The sequence below is a fragment of the Harpia harpyja genome, chromosome 22 (genome assembly GCF_026419915.1).
Source record: "Harpia harpyja isolate bHarHar1 chromosome 22, bHarHar1 primary haplotype, whole genome shotgun sequence".
NCBI lineage: Eukaryota > Metazoa > Chordata > Aves > Accipitriformes > Accipitridae > Harpia > Harpia harpyja.
Genome location: NC_068961.1, coordinates 16954352 through 16970100, shown reverse-complemented (window position 1 = coordinate 16970100; position 15749 = coordinate 16954352). Strand labels below are relative to the sequence as shown.

General features: G+C 53.3%; 1 protein-coding gene and 1 long non-coding RNA gene across 7 annotated transcripts in view; one reads left to right on the top strand and one right to left on the bottom strand.

Annotated features, from left to right (window-relative positions):
- Positions 1-7536: 7536 nt before the first annotated feature.
- On the bottom strand, positions 7537-8920 carry POU3F3 (POU class 3 homeobox 3). Its single transcript, XM_052773950.1, is given in 3 exon segments — positions 7537-8541; positions 8543-8842; positions 8844-8920. Coding segments are annotated over 3 exon segments (1347 nt in total). The 3' UTR covers positions 7537-7571.
- Positions 8921-11594: 2674 nt separating this feature from the next.
- Positions 11595-15749, top strand: part of LOC128135218 (uncharacterized) — a 39868-nt gene continuing 35713 nt past the window's right edge. The window contains exon 1 of one of the 6 annotated variants that reach the window (XR_008233008.1): positions 11595-12443. This is a non-coding gene — a long non-coding RNA (uncharacterized LOC128135218). Of the gene's footprint in view, positions 12448-15749 lie in introns of all 6 variants that reach the window. The other 5 variants (XR_008233001.1, XR_008233007.1, XR_008232999.1 and 2 more) reach the window with 5 other exon arrangements.

Sequence of the window (15749 nt, the reverse complement as noted above, 5' to 3'; positions counted from 1 at the left end):
TGTTAGAGAGAGAAAGAGATGCAAAATGGAAGGGAACGTGATTATTTATGCTGTAGCCTTGTGATGCTCATCCTATAACCGTCGGGGAGAGAAGCAAAACACTCTGCTAAAGCTTTGGGTGAGCCTGAGTTTCAGGGGGACTCTGGTCTTCACAGGTTCTCACTTCACTGCCTTTCTTCCCTTGGTATTTGTTATATGGGATTTTTTTTTTTTTTTTTTTCCGCTGTTCTATGTTTTAAAGTGAGTAGAGACTAAATCCTGCTGAGAGAGCGAGCTCCCTCCATCACAAACTCACGTTTGGAAAATGCCTACCCCCCCCCGACCAGCCCCCCTTCAAGCCATCCTCCCCCTTTCAGGGGAGAAAAGAAAACCTTAAAAGAGAAAGAGAGAAGGGGGGAGGAGGGGGGACCCCCTGATTCCTCAGTGACCTGCACGGCTCGGACAGACCTCCAAGTTCCCCTTCCCCTCCTGCAGACAAACCCCGTCGGAAAAAAAAAAAAAAAACCAACCCACATGCCTGAACTTTTAACGTGGCTTGGGGTTTGTACAATACAGGCTCAATTTTAGCACTACCAAGGGGTCAAAAAAAAAAAAAAAAGAAAAAAAAGGGGAGAAGAAAGTTTGGATTTAACTCTTTGTTTCTAAAAAAAAGAAGCACCACAACCAAACCCCCAGCCATAAATAAAAGCAACCAGCGGCCCCCAGCAGCCAGTGCCCCATCCCAAAGGCTAACCCTTCCCGCAGGCAGCTGCCCGCACACAACACGGCAGGCAAAAAGAGAGAGACAGCTCCAGCCCCGGCTGCCAGCACCTTGTGCTGCTGCTGCTGTCGTGCCCGAGGGCTCCTGCCCCCCAGAGAGGGGTCACCTACCCCCCCCAAAACGCTGCGGGGGAAGGCAGCCCTGCCTGGAGGCTTCGGGGCTGGCAGGGAAGTTTTTTGGTACTGCTAAAGGCATATACACACACACACACACATATATATATCTCATACACACACAGCTTTATATATAGATTTATATGTAGGTGTCTAGTCTATGTTTAAATAATGCTATCTATACACACAGTCCTCCTCTGATGAGGTCATTCTCCCATATATACGAGATTGGGTGCATGATGCCAGAATCTACCGCCAAGCTCTTATCTCCACCGATCTAAGAGCAATGTAAAGTAAATGTTAGCAGAAGGGGAAATAAATTTTGGAGAGAAACATTCAACAAGGTGTCCCCGAAGGCTTCTCTCCTGCCCTCCCCAGCCGAAGTACCCACGCACTTTTATGCCAAAAAGAGAGCCATTTCGGCGCAAGCAAGGGCAAGGACAGGCTGCACCCCGGATCGTGGGGCTGTGCCTGGCTGGGGCTGCACCTTGACATTTTGAATCCCCCCCTTTTCCTGAGCGATGCTCGCCTCTCTAACGCGCTGGGCGGCTGCAGCTTATTTATTTTTCTTTTCCTTTTTTTTTTTTTTTTCCCCCTCCTGTGGCTCCAAATGTCTTAATGTTTTTTTGATTTCAGGAAACTCAGAGCGGAAGGGGGGATGCTACTTGAAAGTGTGACTCAAAAAAAAGGTTTCGCTTTACAGCCATCAGTAGCACCAGGAGACAGCTCCATTAAAAAAGTAGTTTTCCACTGCTCTTGAAAAGCCGTTATTTTTTACATCGCTTTTAGGAAGATAGATTAACAAAACATCACATTTCAAGCCACTCTGATCTGTAATTAAATGGAGGAGCCGGTTTGTATTCTCCTATGGCTTTTACAGAAGTTGCAGTGATCCAAAGTCAGGTTGCTGTGTCAGAGTGGCATTTTTATTAATGAGAATACAAAAAGCTTGCATATTCTTAGCCCGGCTTGAATTTAGTTGCTAAGCAACCGCTGTATGGTAATTCATCCGCGAAATTTAAATCTTGGAGAAAGGATCCTGCGTTTTGCTGAATGGTCGCCACGAGGAAAACAACTTGTGGGACCCGCAGCAGCTGCCGCCGCCTCCACCGACCCACCGACCCACCGACCGCCGGCTCCCCCCGGGGCCGCCCGCCGCCCCGGGACGGTTCCGTGTCCCCCCCCCCCCCCCTCCGGGACCACCGGCCCGACCTCCCCTCCCGGCCCGCTCCGCCTCCCGGGCCGCCCCACCGCGGCGAAGGGAACGCGGCCGGCCACCGGCGCCCGCCCCGTCGGTGCTGCCCCGGCCCGGCCAGCCACGCGTGGGGAAAGGCGGTACACCGCGTTTCCCCACGCGGGGCGAGGAACGGGCCCTGCCACAGCCGCCCTCCCTCGGGGAAGCGTGGTTTTGGTTTTTGTTTTGGTGGGGTTTTTTTTAGGGGGGGGGTGGTGGCCGGCGCGTCCCCGACGGCGCGTCCCCGTGGGCGCCCCCCGCGGCCCCGGTTGCTCCTTTGGCGTCGGGGAGGACGGGATCGGCGGCCAGCCTTCCTCCCCCCCCCCAACCCTCTCCTCCCCGCCCCAGCTCGGCCTTCACCCCTTAGCTTTTTGTCTCGCCAAAGCCTCTCGGCCAAAAAAAAAAAAAAAAAAAGCTCCCTACTGCTGTGTCATTGATACCGCGGGGCCGCTGGCCGCCCCCCCTCGCTCCTCTCCCCCCGCCGGCTATTGAAGGCTGCGCCCGCTCCATTATTGCAAACTGCAACTGAAAATACCGGTGGGGTAACCACCGCCTCCCCGCATCCATCTCCTCCGCTCCCTCCAGCCAGCCAGCCGGCTCGCCACAGGGCCACCGAGCTCCTCGCCATCCTCCTCGCCATCCCTGCTTCGAGCAAAATCCGTCCCTGTCCTAAAGCGCTCGCTCCACGCCTGCCTCCGAGGCCGGGACTTGTTGCATCCCTTTTTAGAGTTTGATTAATTACCCGGGAACTTAAGCAAAGTAAAGTGCGTGTGGCGAAGCAGCTCACGCCTACGGTTGGGTCCTGCAAGCCTGCCAGTTACAGAGGTAATCTTTACACTCTTGTGCCAATCCGAACAAGCGCCTCAAAAAAAAGGTAGCCCTGTAGAAATATATAGAAGTATCGATTTGGCTGTAGCTTGAAGGTGTCGATCATTTATTACAAAAATAAACGAATAAATACAACAATATATTGTTGCTTTCAACAGGATAAATATTTTACAAATATATAATTTAAAAAAACAAATTGAGCTGTTAAAATTATTGAAAATATTACACTTATTGATAAAATTATCAATAGTATATACTGCATTTCATAGTAGAACCAATTATTCTCTGAACGTTCCATTTAAAACCATTCATACAAAACAAGTTATGAGCATTGTAATGTGCAAACACGAGTCACTACAGTAAAGCATAAGGATTCTGTAAAGATCACTTTCCGATAGGAACCGCTGCGTTTTTAAACCGAGGGAGAGCTCTTTGCTAAATTCCGGGAAATATGCGCATCAACAGCAGTGAGATGACTATTTCAAATACACCTGAAAATGATTTATTGTGTACAGACTCGACGGGGGAAGGATGGGATGTGAGGGAGAAGACTGGGGCGTAGCAGAGGACCGCAGGATATGAAAACGCAAACTATAAATAATCACATCTCGGGATTACCCAGACTGATCAAACATAACTTTGTAAAACATTTGGCTTTCCTTTAGGCAGAAGAAGAAAAAAAAAGAAGAAAAAAGAAAAAAAAAAGAGTAAGGAAGACGATGCCGACTCAGTCACCAAGCACAGAACGCTGATATTATAAATGAACACAATTACTAAATTCATTAAGAGATCTGGCGATATATAACAATATTTTCATTATTTACACGTGTAACAATATAACCCTAAGCGCAAACCCTCTCACTTATTATCTACCTCTTGCTATCTCATAGCCTCACAACCCTGAAATTCCCAAATACATTCAAAGGCTTCAGTTTCTCGGGGGCGGGCGGGGGGGGGGGGGGGGAGTGCGGGGAGAGGGGGGGGGGGAGCGCCCATGGCCTCACTTTTTGTGCATAACAAGTCCACGTTTTGCCAGTCCCTCCGCCCAAACGTTACCCCCCCCAGCCTGAACCCCAGCTTTTTTTCAGGCAAGCAACCCGCAAAAGGTTTGCCTTTTCGCAGACACCGGTGCGAAGCCCAACGCGAAACCCTTTGTTGCCATCCAAAGCCGGTAACCGAACACCGCTCCCAAATTTCAACAGACCTTCTCCATCTCTAATAAACCTCTCCCCTTCGTGGGTACCAAACGGGGAGCCCACCTCACCTCCTAACGGTACCCGGTACCGGGAGAAGGGGGTCCGGCGCTGCCAGCCTGCCCGCACCCGGCCTTTGCCCCCCCCCCAGCTGCAAAACCAGCCAGGAGCTCCTGCTCCAAGGAACAAAAGAAAAGAGCGTCCTTTACCCTTTCGGGTTTTCATTCCCTTTGTTGTTTTTTTGTGGTTTGGTTTTGTTTGGGGTTTTTTTTCCCCCCTCTTCCCCCCCCCCCCTTTTTTTTTTTTTTTTTTTTCCCCTCCGTGTCAGTAGGGCCTTTCGGATTTCACAAATCAAACCCACGGTGATATTTACTACGAGGTGGTGTTAAAATAATGCATCCCGGTGCACGGCTCTCAGGTTGGCTTTGATTTATGGACCGACACCAGGCCTATCTGAAAGGAAGAAATGTTTGTTGTTCCTACAGCAGTTTTTCGGGGGGTTTAACCCCTGCCTCAATAGCACGTAGAGAAGCTAAGGCGGGGAGGGAGGGGGGTAAGGGGGGGAGAGGACGCGGACGAGGGGAGGGAGAGGAAGGTGAGGAAGGAGCCACGGACGAGATGGATCATAAAAGAAAACCTTCTTCGCCCGTAGACTATCAGCGGGGGTGGGCGGAGGCGTTAGGTGCAGCTTTCTAGTTCCCACAACCTCCCCGCTTCAAAAAGAAGAGAGTTGAAACGGTCATTCACTTGTCCCTATATTGCAATAAATTATAGCGGATAAATATGACAGGCCAGGCAGTGCCTCTGTTGGCATCCCCAACGTTACTGACACACGCGTGTGTTTGCAAAGAAGGTACGGCAGGGCAGAGTGGAGGAGAAAACTAGACTACAGCACTTCACACCCCAGCGAAAAAAACCACCCTAAACCAACAACAACAGCAACAGCAACAACAGAAACGGTGAACTAGGCGGACCGCGCGTAGGATGCTGGAAGCATTATTCTATAGAGCCTTTCGGGGAAAACAAAGCAAAAAAAAAAAAAAAAAAAGAGTACCTTCTCCTTCAATTATAAATTAAATACAAATATTTATACAGACATAAAATGCGTCAAAAGAAACGATAGCTTAGCCTCCCTCCCCCCCTCTTCGCCCCCCCCCCCCCCTCCCCCGAGTTTGAAAAGGAACTTTTGGAAACATCCCCGCTCTCCGCACCGAGGTGCAAACCAAAATGGAACGGACACAGCCCCCCCTCCCTTTTTTTTTTTTTTTGGGGGGGGGGGGGGGGAAGGTGGCTTTCGCTCATCCCTAATTTTCGCCTATCCTTCCCCACGACACGGGGGTCCGTGGGGTGGGTGGGAGAGGCGGTGGACCTTTGCTCGGCGGAGGGACGGGCACCGGGAGAGCCCCGCGGCCGGGATGCTGGAGGGCGGGGAGGGGGGAGGCGGGAGGGGGGGGCTGCAGAGAGCAGGTCGGACCCTGGGTACTCCTCTCACTTCAGCATTTGCAGTACTTCCCTCCAGAGAACTTTTTTTTTTTTTTTTTTTTCTTCGACACAGCGTTTATGCATCAGACACAGACTATTTCATTCTAACAAATTTATTTTCTCAATCAGCTCTTACGGAATCACTACTCAAATTAAATTACAATCAAATTATCACATCAAAAGATACCCTTATTACCTAACAACTGTCCATATTTTCATTTCATTTTGATTTGTGCTCGTCTGAAAAAAACACGTAATACAAGATCTGGGGAAAAAATAAATTACCGTTTTGCAGCAGTTCATAGGTATTCTGAATAAAATATTAAAAGAAGTCATTTAATGAAAATATAAAGCAAATTTTTTTTTAGATCAACAACGGATCTAACAATTCTATATTGCCGTCTTTTTGAAAAGTCTGTTTATTAAAACCTACCAAAAACACTGCTTGGAAATGGCAGTATTATATAATCACATCCACAGCACCCATTCAATCAAAGTTGGCAACGGATTTAGGAGAGGAGAAGTTCAGATAAGTGCAGCTGCAGATGCTCAGTCCTTCTAAATCCCTTTATCTGAATCAGTCCAGAAATAAAAAATAAAAATATTAATAAAAAAAATATTAGCAGTGGATTTTTTTTTTTTTTATGACTCTTCCATGATGATTGGCAGCCGTCAGGAGCAGGACTTTGACAGCCCTAAATTATTTCCCTTTCTCTCGCTGGTTCCCTTAATTCATGCAAAGTCCTTCTACAGAGCTCGAACTTTAGGGACCAACAACCTCTCCTTCTGCCCCCCTCCCCCCGGCGTCTGTCCCTCCCCCCTTTCTCCTCAGGGTCAGTTTTTCGGCGTGCGGGCATTTATTTCCATAGTTTTGTTCTATAGCTATACCTATATATATAGATAAATATATATATATGTATTTGCTTCCCTATGCAGTCTGCTTGTTTTTAGTGCTGTGTGCATATTTTATTTTTTTTTTTCCTGGAAAAAGTGGCCCCTTTCATTTTGCAGAATATATAGATATATAGATATATATGTTTTCAGAGTGGATGGCTGCCTTGCACCAAAATTCTACGGTTTGGCCAAGAAAAACAGGGTGCTGGAATGCAGCAGGCACCCTCTGATTAACCGGATTATTTTGCTTCTGCTTCCCTTTTTTTTTTGATTGCTCCCATTCAAAAAAAAAAAAAACAACCAAGCAAAAAACCCCAAAAAACAGAAAAGGAAAGGAAAGAAAAGAAAAAAAATAAAACCAAAACAAGAGGGAGAGAGAAAGGAGGAAAAAAGTTTCCGTGATTCATAGGAGAGAGCCCTTTTGGGGATAGGGGGGAGAGTGCGGGGAGGGGGGGGAGGAGGGGAGAGAAGAGGTGCAGGCATCAGTGGTGTTCCTCGCTGCGAGAGGGGGCTAATTTGGAGAGCGAAAAATAAAAAATAATAGCAATTTAAAAAAAAAAAAGCAAAAAAAAAGCAAAAAAAAAGCCCAAGCCCACCCTCCCAAGCCCTCTCCCCACAACCAACCCCCCGGCACATCTGCAGTTTTGGTGCATTACGCATCTCCACCCCGTTTTTTTCCCAACACGGTCTAAACGCTCTCGCTCGGATCGACCTTCTCCACCGCTCCCTATCGGTATCGACCTTATATATATATAGATGCACGCATATATCCATATATATATAAACACAAGCAGTCTGAACGAGCCTGGATCGTGTGTGTGTGTACGTGTACGTGTGTGTGTGTGTGCGTGCGGGTGAGTGTGTCCGTGTCAGCGTGCGGGTGTGCGCGCCGGGGCCGGGCCGGGGCCGGGGCCGGGGCCGGGGCCGGTACCGGGGCCGGTGCCGGTGGCGGTGGCGGGGCCCGGCCCGGCCCGCGCTGCCCCCCCCACCCCAGCGTCCCGTCCCTCGTCCCCCCCGTCCCCTCGGGCCCCCCCCTCCACTCCGCCCCGGCCCGCCCGCGGTGCCCCTCACTGCACGCTGGTCTGCAGTCCGTGGTGAGGGGGCGGCGTGTCGGAGTTGACGGTGCCGACCTGGGAGTAGACATCGTCGGGGGTCTGCTGCTGGATCCCCGGGGGGGTCATCCGTTTCTCTTTCTGCCTCCGATTGCAAAACCAAACCCTGACCACCTCCTTCTCCAGCTGCAGGCTGTCCGCTAGGTTCGTAATCTCCTGGGCGGAGGGCTTGGGGCATTTCAGAAAGTGGCTCTCCAAGGCCCCCTTGACACTCACCTCGATGGAGGTCCGCTTCTTCCTCTTCCTGCCCTGCGCCGCGATCTTGTCGATGCTGGTGGGGCTGCCGGTGGAGGAGTCGGCTTCCTCCAGCCACTTGTTCAACAAAGGCTTCAGCTTGCACATGTTCTTGAAGCTGAGCTGCAGGGCCTCGAAGCGGCAGATGGTGGTCTGCGAGAAGACGTTGCCGTAGAGGGTGCCCAGCGCCAGCCCCACGTCGGCCTGGGTGAAGCCCAGCTTAATCCGCCGCTGCTTGAACTGCTTGGCGAACTGCTCCAGGTCGTCGGAGGTCGGCGTGTCCTCGTCCGAGTGCGGGTCGTGGCTGTTGACGCCGCCGTGGTGCGGCGGGTGGTGCCCGGGGTGCTGGTGGTGGTGGTGGTGGTGGTGGTGGTGCCCGGGGTGCTCGCCCAGCTCCGGCGTCTCGCCGCGCACCAGCCCCGGGTGCACCAGGCTCTGCCCGCCGGGGGGGGGGCTCAGCATGCCGTTCACCGTGAAGCCCCCGGGCTGCGAGTAGAGGAGCGACTGCTGCTGCTGCTGCTGCCCGCCGGCCATGGCGGGCAGGTGGGCGGCCGCCGCCGCCGCCGCCCCCCAGGCCGCCGGGTGCCCCTGGTGCGGGGGGCCCAGGTGGGGCGGCCGGTGGTGCAGCGCCGCGCCCGAGTGCAGGTCGTCGCGCCCGCCGCCGCCCTTGACGTCGGGCGGCGGCGGCGGCCTGCTGGGGGCTGCCCGTCATGCCCACGGGGCTGCCGGACCAGGGCGAGCCCGCTTCGGCGGCGGCGGCGGCGGCGGCGGCGGCGGCGGCGGCGGCGTGGGGCAGGGCCGTCACCCACTGGTGGGCATGGCTCAGCATATGGCCGCCGTTGCTGGCGGCCATGGCGCCCGGCATGAAGTCGCTCTGGACCATCTTGGCCGCCGGGTCGCCGCGGTAGCCGCCCGCCACCGAGGTGACGGCCACGCTGCCCGGCTGCATGCCGCCGCCGCCGCCGCCGCCGCCGCCGCCGCCGCCGCCGCCCCGAGTCGGCGTGGACGATGGAGCCGGCCGCCAGGATGCCGTTGCCGGGGAGGTAGGGGTTAGAGGTGGCCGCGGCCATCCCGCGCCCGCCGCCCGCCGCCGCTCGCCCCCGCCGCGACGCCGCCGCCGCCGCCGCCGCCGCCGCCGCCGCGCCGCCGCCGCCGCCGCCGCCGGCTGCCGGGCGAGCGCCCTTGCCCGGCGCTGCCGGGGCCGCTGCCGGGGCCGCCGCCCGCGCCGCCGCCGCCGCCGCCGCCGCCGCCGCCTTCCCAGCCTCGCCGGGGCGCCGGGGCGCGGGGTTTCACCTGCTAGCGCTCCGCGGCGCGCTCTCCTCCGCCCGTCCGCCGGCCGTCCTGCCTCCGCTCCGCTCCGCTCCGCTCCTGCGGCGAGCTCTTTGCAGCCCCGCCGGCTCTCTCGCTTCGCCTGGTTTTTTTTTTTTTTTTTTTCTTTCTTTTCTTTCTTTTTAAAATCGCTTGGCTTTGCTTTCCGCTTGCTTTTTTTTTTTTTTTTCCCAAAAAAAAGGAGAAATATTTAGCTGTACATGTCTTTTTTTTTTCCTCCGCCGCCTTCTCGCCCGAGTTTGCTGCTCGCAGGGAGGAAACCAAACAAAGGCTAAAAAGCGAAAAAGAGGGGGGGGGGGATCAAAAAGCCCCCGTGCCTTCTCCCCTCCGCTCCCCTAGGAGTACATCTCCACCTCTCAGCCTTCCCCTCTCGGAGTGAAACTTTTCCTTTTCTTCTTCCTTTAAGGCTTTGTGTGTGGGTATATTTTCCTTTTTCTGTCTCTCTCTCTGTGTCTTTCTCTCTCTCCTCGGCTCCTCGATCTCCTTTTGCTCTTTTATTTGCAAGTTTTGTTGGTGTCCTAAGAAAACTTCCTGTGATGATGATGGTGGTGATGGTGGTGATGATGCATTTCTCAAAGTTGTGCTGTTGCTGGAGCACTTTGTCCCCTTTGAAACAAGAGTCCTGCCGGAGCCTTCTTGCTAGAGTCACGCTCTGGATAAGACATTTTTTCTCTCTACCTTTCCTTTAGGCGGTTGGAAAAAAAAAAAAAAGTAAAAAAAAAAAAAAGAAAAAGTTGAAATTTCTCGTTACCTCGCGAATTGTTTCTCTCCCTCTCCCGCTCGCTCGCTCTCTCGCTTGGTTTGTTGTTTTTTTTTGTTGTTTTTTTTTTTTGTTGGTTGGTTGGTTGGCTTTTTTTTTTTTTTTGGTGTTTGTTTTGCTTTTTATTTTAATTCCAGCAGTTGGTCGAGGAGGAGGCGGAGGAGGAGCGCCTTGCTGGAGAGGTGTGTGTATGTGTGTGTGCATATATGGTATCCTTTATACACTAACTCCAGCGGGGAAGTTGGCTGCCGGGCTGGCAGCGCGCACTGGCGGTGCCGGAGTCCCGCCGCTCGCCTCTCCCGCCTCCCTCTCCCGGGCCGTGCCCGCGCCCTCCTCCCCTCCCTCCTCCTCCTCCTCCTCCTCCTCCTCCTCCTCCTCCTCCTCCTCTCCCTCCTCCCTCCCTCCCGCCGTCTGCCCGCCGCCGCCGCCGCCGCCGCCGCCTCCCGCGCCGCCACGACCCGGCCCCGCCGCCGCCGCCGCCCACGCCGATTGGCTACTCGCCCCGTGATGGACAGCCCGCCGCCGGCCGCTCGGCCCCCCTTCCGGCCGTTCCGATTGGCTACTTTTTAATTTAGGCAAAAGTGGCGTCGGAGCTGGAAGTGCCCCCCCCCTTTACCCCCCCCTCCATCATCCCTCCATCATCCCTCCCTTCTCCATCCCTCCTCCCTCTTTCCTCCTCCCTCCGCCTCTTAACTCTTCCCGCCCGGCAGACACACGCACCTCGGAGCTCTCCCGGCCGCTCGGGCACGGGGGGGGGGGGGCAGCGGTAATAATTAATAACGATAATAATTAATAATAATAACGACGCCGAAGCCGGGCGGGGGGTAGGAAGGGCGTTTGTGCGGGGATGCCACCCCCGGGGCACCCAAAGCCCTTCCTCCCCCCTCCCTCTTTGTCCGCCCCCCCCCCGCAGCCCTTCCCGCCGGGAGGTCGATCCCGGTAGTCCCGGAGAATGGCCGCCCCGTCGGGGAAAGGGATGGGGCGACCGGGCTGGCCCGGCGAGCCGCGGTGTCTCGCAGGGAGCCGGCCCCGCGGTATGAAACGTTGTATTATTTTCTTCGTCCAGCCGAAAGGGTTAAGGGAGGCGGGGGGAAAAAGCCTGGAGGGGGGGGTTGAGGGGGGGGGGGGAGAGATGCGACCGAGCGGAAACGCCGGCACAGGCAACCTCAGTGAACCACGGAAAAAAAAAAAAAAAAAAGAAAAGAAAAAAAAAAAAAGAGAAAGTGGCAACAAAAACAAGGGCAAATTGAACGCTCCCGGGGGACCGCCGGTGCAATAACACCGGTCGGACATTCGAGGGGACGCGGCGCTGCTCGGGGTCTCCCCGTTCTCCCCTTAACGGTGGGATGCGCGGGGGCCCGCGGAGGGAAAAGGGGTGTTAAAATGGGGAGCGTGTTCCCCGTCCCCCCCTCCGGGCCTTCCTCCGCACGCCGAATGATTTGGCTCCGGGAGGCGGCGAGCTGCGGTCCCGCTCTCCGCGCCCGCGGAGCGCCCGCGGAGCCAGCCCCGCCGGCCGCTCCGGGAGCCGGTGTTCGGGGCTCCGGGCAGCCCCCTCGGCTGGCACGGGGAAAAAAAAAAACCCAAAAAACCAAAACCCACGGTGGGTCGGGTTAGAAAAAACCATTAAAGTGAAGCGTACGGATCTGAAGGGCACTGGTAACTAAACCCCAAACATAACGATTATAGCTGTATATTTTTTTTATTTTTTTGTTCCCATGCGTCCTCCAAAGGTTTCTTTTTTATATATAAAAGATCCAACACAGATTTCATTGAATAAATCTGAGATCTCCAGGTGCAGACGTTTGAATAGTCAGTGCCAGAACCCCATGTTTTCCTTTCCAGCCGATTTTGCTTGGATCAGGCTCAAAAACCGAGTGAGTCTCGTGGTTTTGTTTACACTGAATGGGGAGGATAGGAACGGTGCCATGGGGCCGTCTTTCATTAATATACAGTGAGGATTTTGTCTAAATTACTGCTATGAATTTCACAGTACACGCTTTCAAAAGCCGTCTCAGGTGGCCTGATGAAACGTGATAGCGCCTCTGCAAACAGATCTACTTTCTTAATAAAAAAGGAAGGGGGGGGGGAAGAAATCCCCCCAAATAAAAAAAAAAAAGTACACCCTCATAACAGCGACAACAAAAAATAAAGCTCGAGCTGGAGTAATGTCTTTTATTTAAAAAAAAAAACCACACAAACCCAACCAACTTAGTTCCCCAACTCTTCCCACCCCCTCCCTTGCAGAGTGTTGATTGTTTTGTCTGGAAAAAAATCCAAAGTATAACAAGGGGAGAACAGTTAGTGCTGATTTTCATTTGCATAAATTTTCATATATTTTGGTGAAAATAATAGACTAGTGGAGAGCGGGGCTTAGTGGAGTCAGTGCAAAGGAAAATCTTAACATGGATCGTTTCGCTGGAGTTGAGAACATGCTTTTTCCCCCCTGTCACCTTATTAAAATCAAAAATTAAAAAAAAAATCTCTAAATCCTGGAAGTATGACCGGTAAGTGTTTTACATTTTTTTATCTACTTTTGTTTTCTTTAAAGTCTTCTGGATGTATATTTTCAAAAGCTTAGGACAAGACAGGGAAACCCATGGCAACTGCCTGGAAGGAAACCGGCTTAAAAAAAAAAAAAAAAAAAGGGAAAGGGAAAGGAAAAAAAAAAAAATCCCACCAGCAACAAAAAGCACCTTAGTGAAATATTACATAAAAAGCATGGATTCATTCCAAAGCTCAAGGCAGCAAAGCAATTCTTCAGCGCTGGAAAGTCTTTCTGGTTACTACTTCACTTTTCTGGGCACTGTTAATTATTGTAACACCAGGACTCGGGGAAGGGGGGGGGGCGGGGGGGGGGAAGGAAAAAAGGAAAGCTCTCGAAAATATTACAGATTTGTAAAGGAGAGGAGAGGCAGAGACGCGGGCTGTTGTCAAAGGCTGCTTCTCGGAGCTGGGGGGGGGGAGCGGGCGGGCGGGGGGGGGTCTCCCGGCGGGCGGGGAGGGGGCCGGGGCCGGGGCAGGGGCCGGTGAACCGGGCACCTGCCGGGAGCGCCGGTGCGGAGGGACACGGACACGGACACGGACACGGACACGGGGGGGGCGGGGGGGGGGGGGGAGGCAGGGGAAGGTGCGGAGCGGCGGTGCACGCAGAGGGTTAATATCGTAACTAGGGAACAGACGGTTAAGCACAACATCTAGAGCTCTGTAGTGAAAGTCCATCAGAAAGAGTATAATCAATCAAAACTAACCAGGACATCCCTTCATTTTATTCTCCAAGGAGATTGGGGCTGGAGGATTACAGACCAGATTTCACTTTGTTTCTCGCTCGCTCTCCTGGCAGTCTTGCCTGTCTCTCCGCTTTGCCCGAATCCCGTCTAATTGAGAGGTGCAGGCTAATGATCTGAAACTCTTTTATAGCGTTTGGGTCAGTGTGATAAATAATGTGATAAATAATGTAGGATGAAATTAGTAGGCCAGATACCGCTCCTGAAAACTTTACCGAGGCTTAAATATCCCATTACGCGACTTTCATTTATTTTAATTTTGCCGTGTTATTTGCATGATTTTTTTTTCCCTCCCCCCCCCCCCCCCGTTGCTGCTCTTTTGGACACACAATAGCTGATGATCATTGTAATTTCCTAGAATTAGTTACTTCTTTGGAAACGGTCGATAGTCAAATCAATAAAATGGCTTGTAAAACTAGGGAGGTATAGGTTTCAATTTGGGGGGGAGAAGAATCGCTCATTTTCCACTTCTTGTTGACGTGCCCAGCGTCTCTTTTGACTGGGGTTAACTCTGTGTGCTCCATCGGAACAGATGCCGTATAGAGCTGCTCCCTCAAGATCATTTGTTTCCTTGATGGGGGAACATTTCTGAGCAGAACATATTGGTTGCCATAGAGAAAGAAATAAAAGGAAGAACACTAGTCACATTAAGCTATATGTTTGTGCACTGGGCTTTAGATAAAAGGACCCCAGTTCAAGCCAGAGAGAACGGGGCCAAACCAGAGCTTCTTAGCTTCACTAAAACTAGCTTTATTTTGTTTTGGACTTTTTACGGTTGAAACATGTAAGCTAATTTTATTGGCCGTCGTTAATTTTATACGATACGCCTTGCTGAACAAAATCAACTTTCGGCGCGCTCCGCCGAGGCGGCGGCCGCCCGCCAGGGGGGCGCCATAACCCCCAGCCCCCCCCCCCCCCGGGTCCGCCCCCCCCCCGTCCCGTCCGTCCCCGGGGTTTGGGGGGGACCGAGGGCGAGGGGGGGGCAACCTCGGGTTCCCCCGGTCTTTAACCCCCCCCAAAGGCACCTCGGTTGAGGGAGAGAGCCCCAAAACTCCCGGGGTCGACGGGGCGGGAGCGGAGCGGCGGTGGTGATGGTTGGGGGGGGGGTGGTGAAGTGGAGGTGGGGGGGGGGTGCTGCCGGTGGAAAGGCCGCCCCCCAAAAAGTGTCCCCCGAGCGAGCCGAGGCCTGCGAGGGAGTGAGAGCAGCTAATTAAAACACAGGCACGGGGTGACCTGAGGTGGCACGCAGGGTGGGTTTGGGTTTTTTTGGGGGGGCTTTTTTTTTTTTTTTTTTGGTCCACATAAGGCGCTCCAGCCTCTGGAGATGCAATAAACCGGCTCGGGGTTTTTTACATCATTTCATATTTAATCGCCGTATTAAACCTGGAAAAGTAGCTTTCCCCCCCCCCCCCCTCTTTTTCCTCCACCCCCCCCAAGCTGGCCACTCCCCCCCCCCGGACTTCTCTATCTACGAGAGCCAGCGCCGGGCTCCCCCCCGCCTCCCTCCCTGCCCACACCGGCGGCACACCGGGCACAAGTTGTCGCGACCGATCGGGACAGGACATGAACCTCCACTGACACCCGCTTCTTTCCTCCCTTTCCCTCCCTAAGCGGTTGCAAGAGGAGACAGGAGTGAGAATTTTTTTTTTTTTTTTTTTTCTGGTATTCCTGCTTAAACACGCCTCCCCCCCGCCCCGACCCACGCCGGTGCGATGCTGGGGACAGACGGACAAACGTGGCTGCAGCATCCCCTAAAGCACCTGCAAGGGGGATGTCCCGGGCAGCCCCCCCTGCGCCGGGGGAGGAGGTTTTGGGGGGGGGAGAATGTGGCAGCCCCGGGGTGGGGGGGTGGGTTTGAAGCCACTTTGTTCCCCTGCGCTGGAGCCCCAGCAGTTTCCGTGCGAGTGGGAAAGTTTTATTCCTTGCCTCCATAAAGGAAAGACCAATTGGAGCCCTGGAAATCACACAGCCCATAAATATGATAGATCCTGGCAAGATGAACTCCCCGCCTAAAAAGCTAACACACACACACAAAAAAAGAAAAAAAAGGAAAAGGAAAAAAAGAGATAAAAGTAATCAAAGAGAGAAAACGACCTACAAGAACGTACACTTTTCATTTCAAGCGTTCGTGGGTCTTCATTTGGAAAACGGAGTCAAGTCTCCGTGTGTATTGACCGTGCGGGAAAATGGTTGAGATATTTACATGAACAAAACTTTCCACCTACCGCATTTGGCGAAATAAGCACTAGCAATATTCCAGACTAGTAAAACACATTTCCAGAGCGCAATTCTCCTCAGAAACGTGGTCGCTTACTTGAGATTTGCCGTAATTTAGTGAACATTTCCCTCGCCCTCTGAAGCGGGCGGGTTTTGGAGTTGAAAGAGTCCGGTAAAGTTCAGCATCCCGGTTTTGGGATTAAGCGGATTTCCCCCCAGTTTTCGCCTGTCCCGTTCCCCCCCCCCCCCCCCCCAACCCTCCAAGCGTAACCTGCGTTGTATTTTAAACAAACCAGGAGTTAGCAGCGC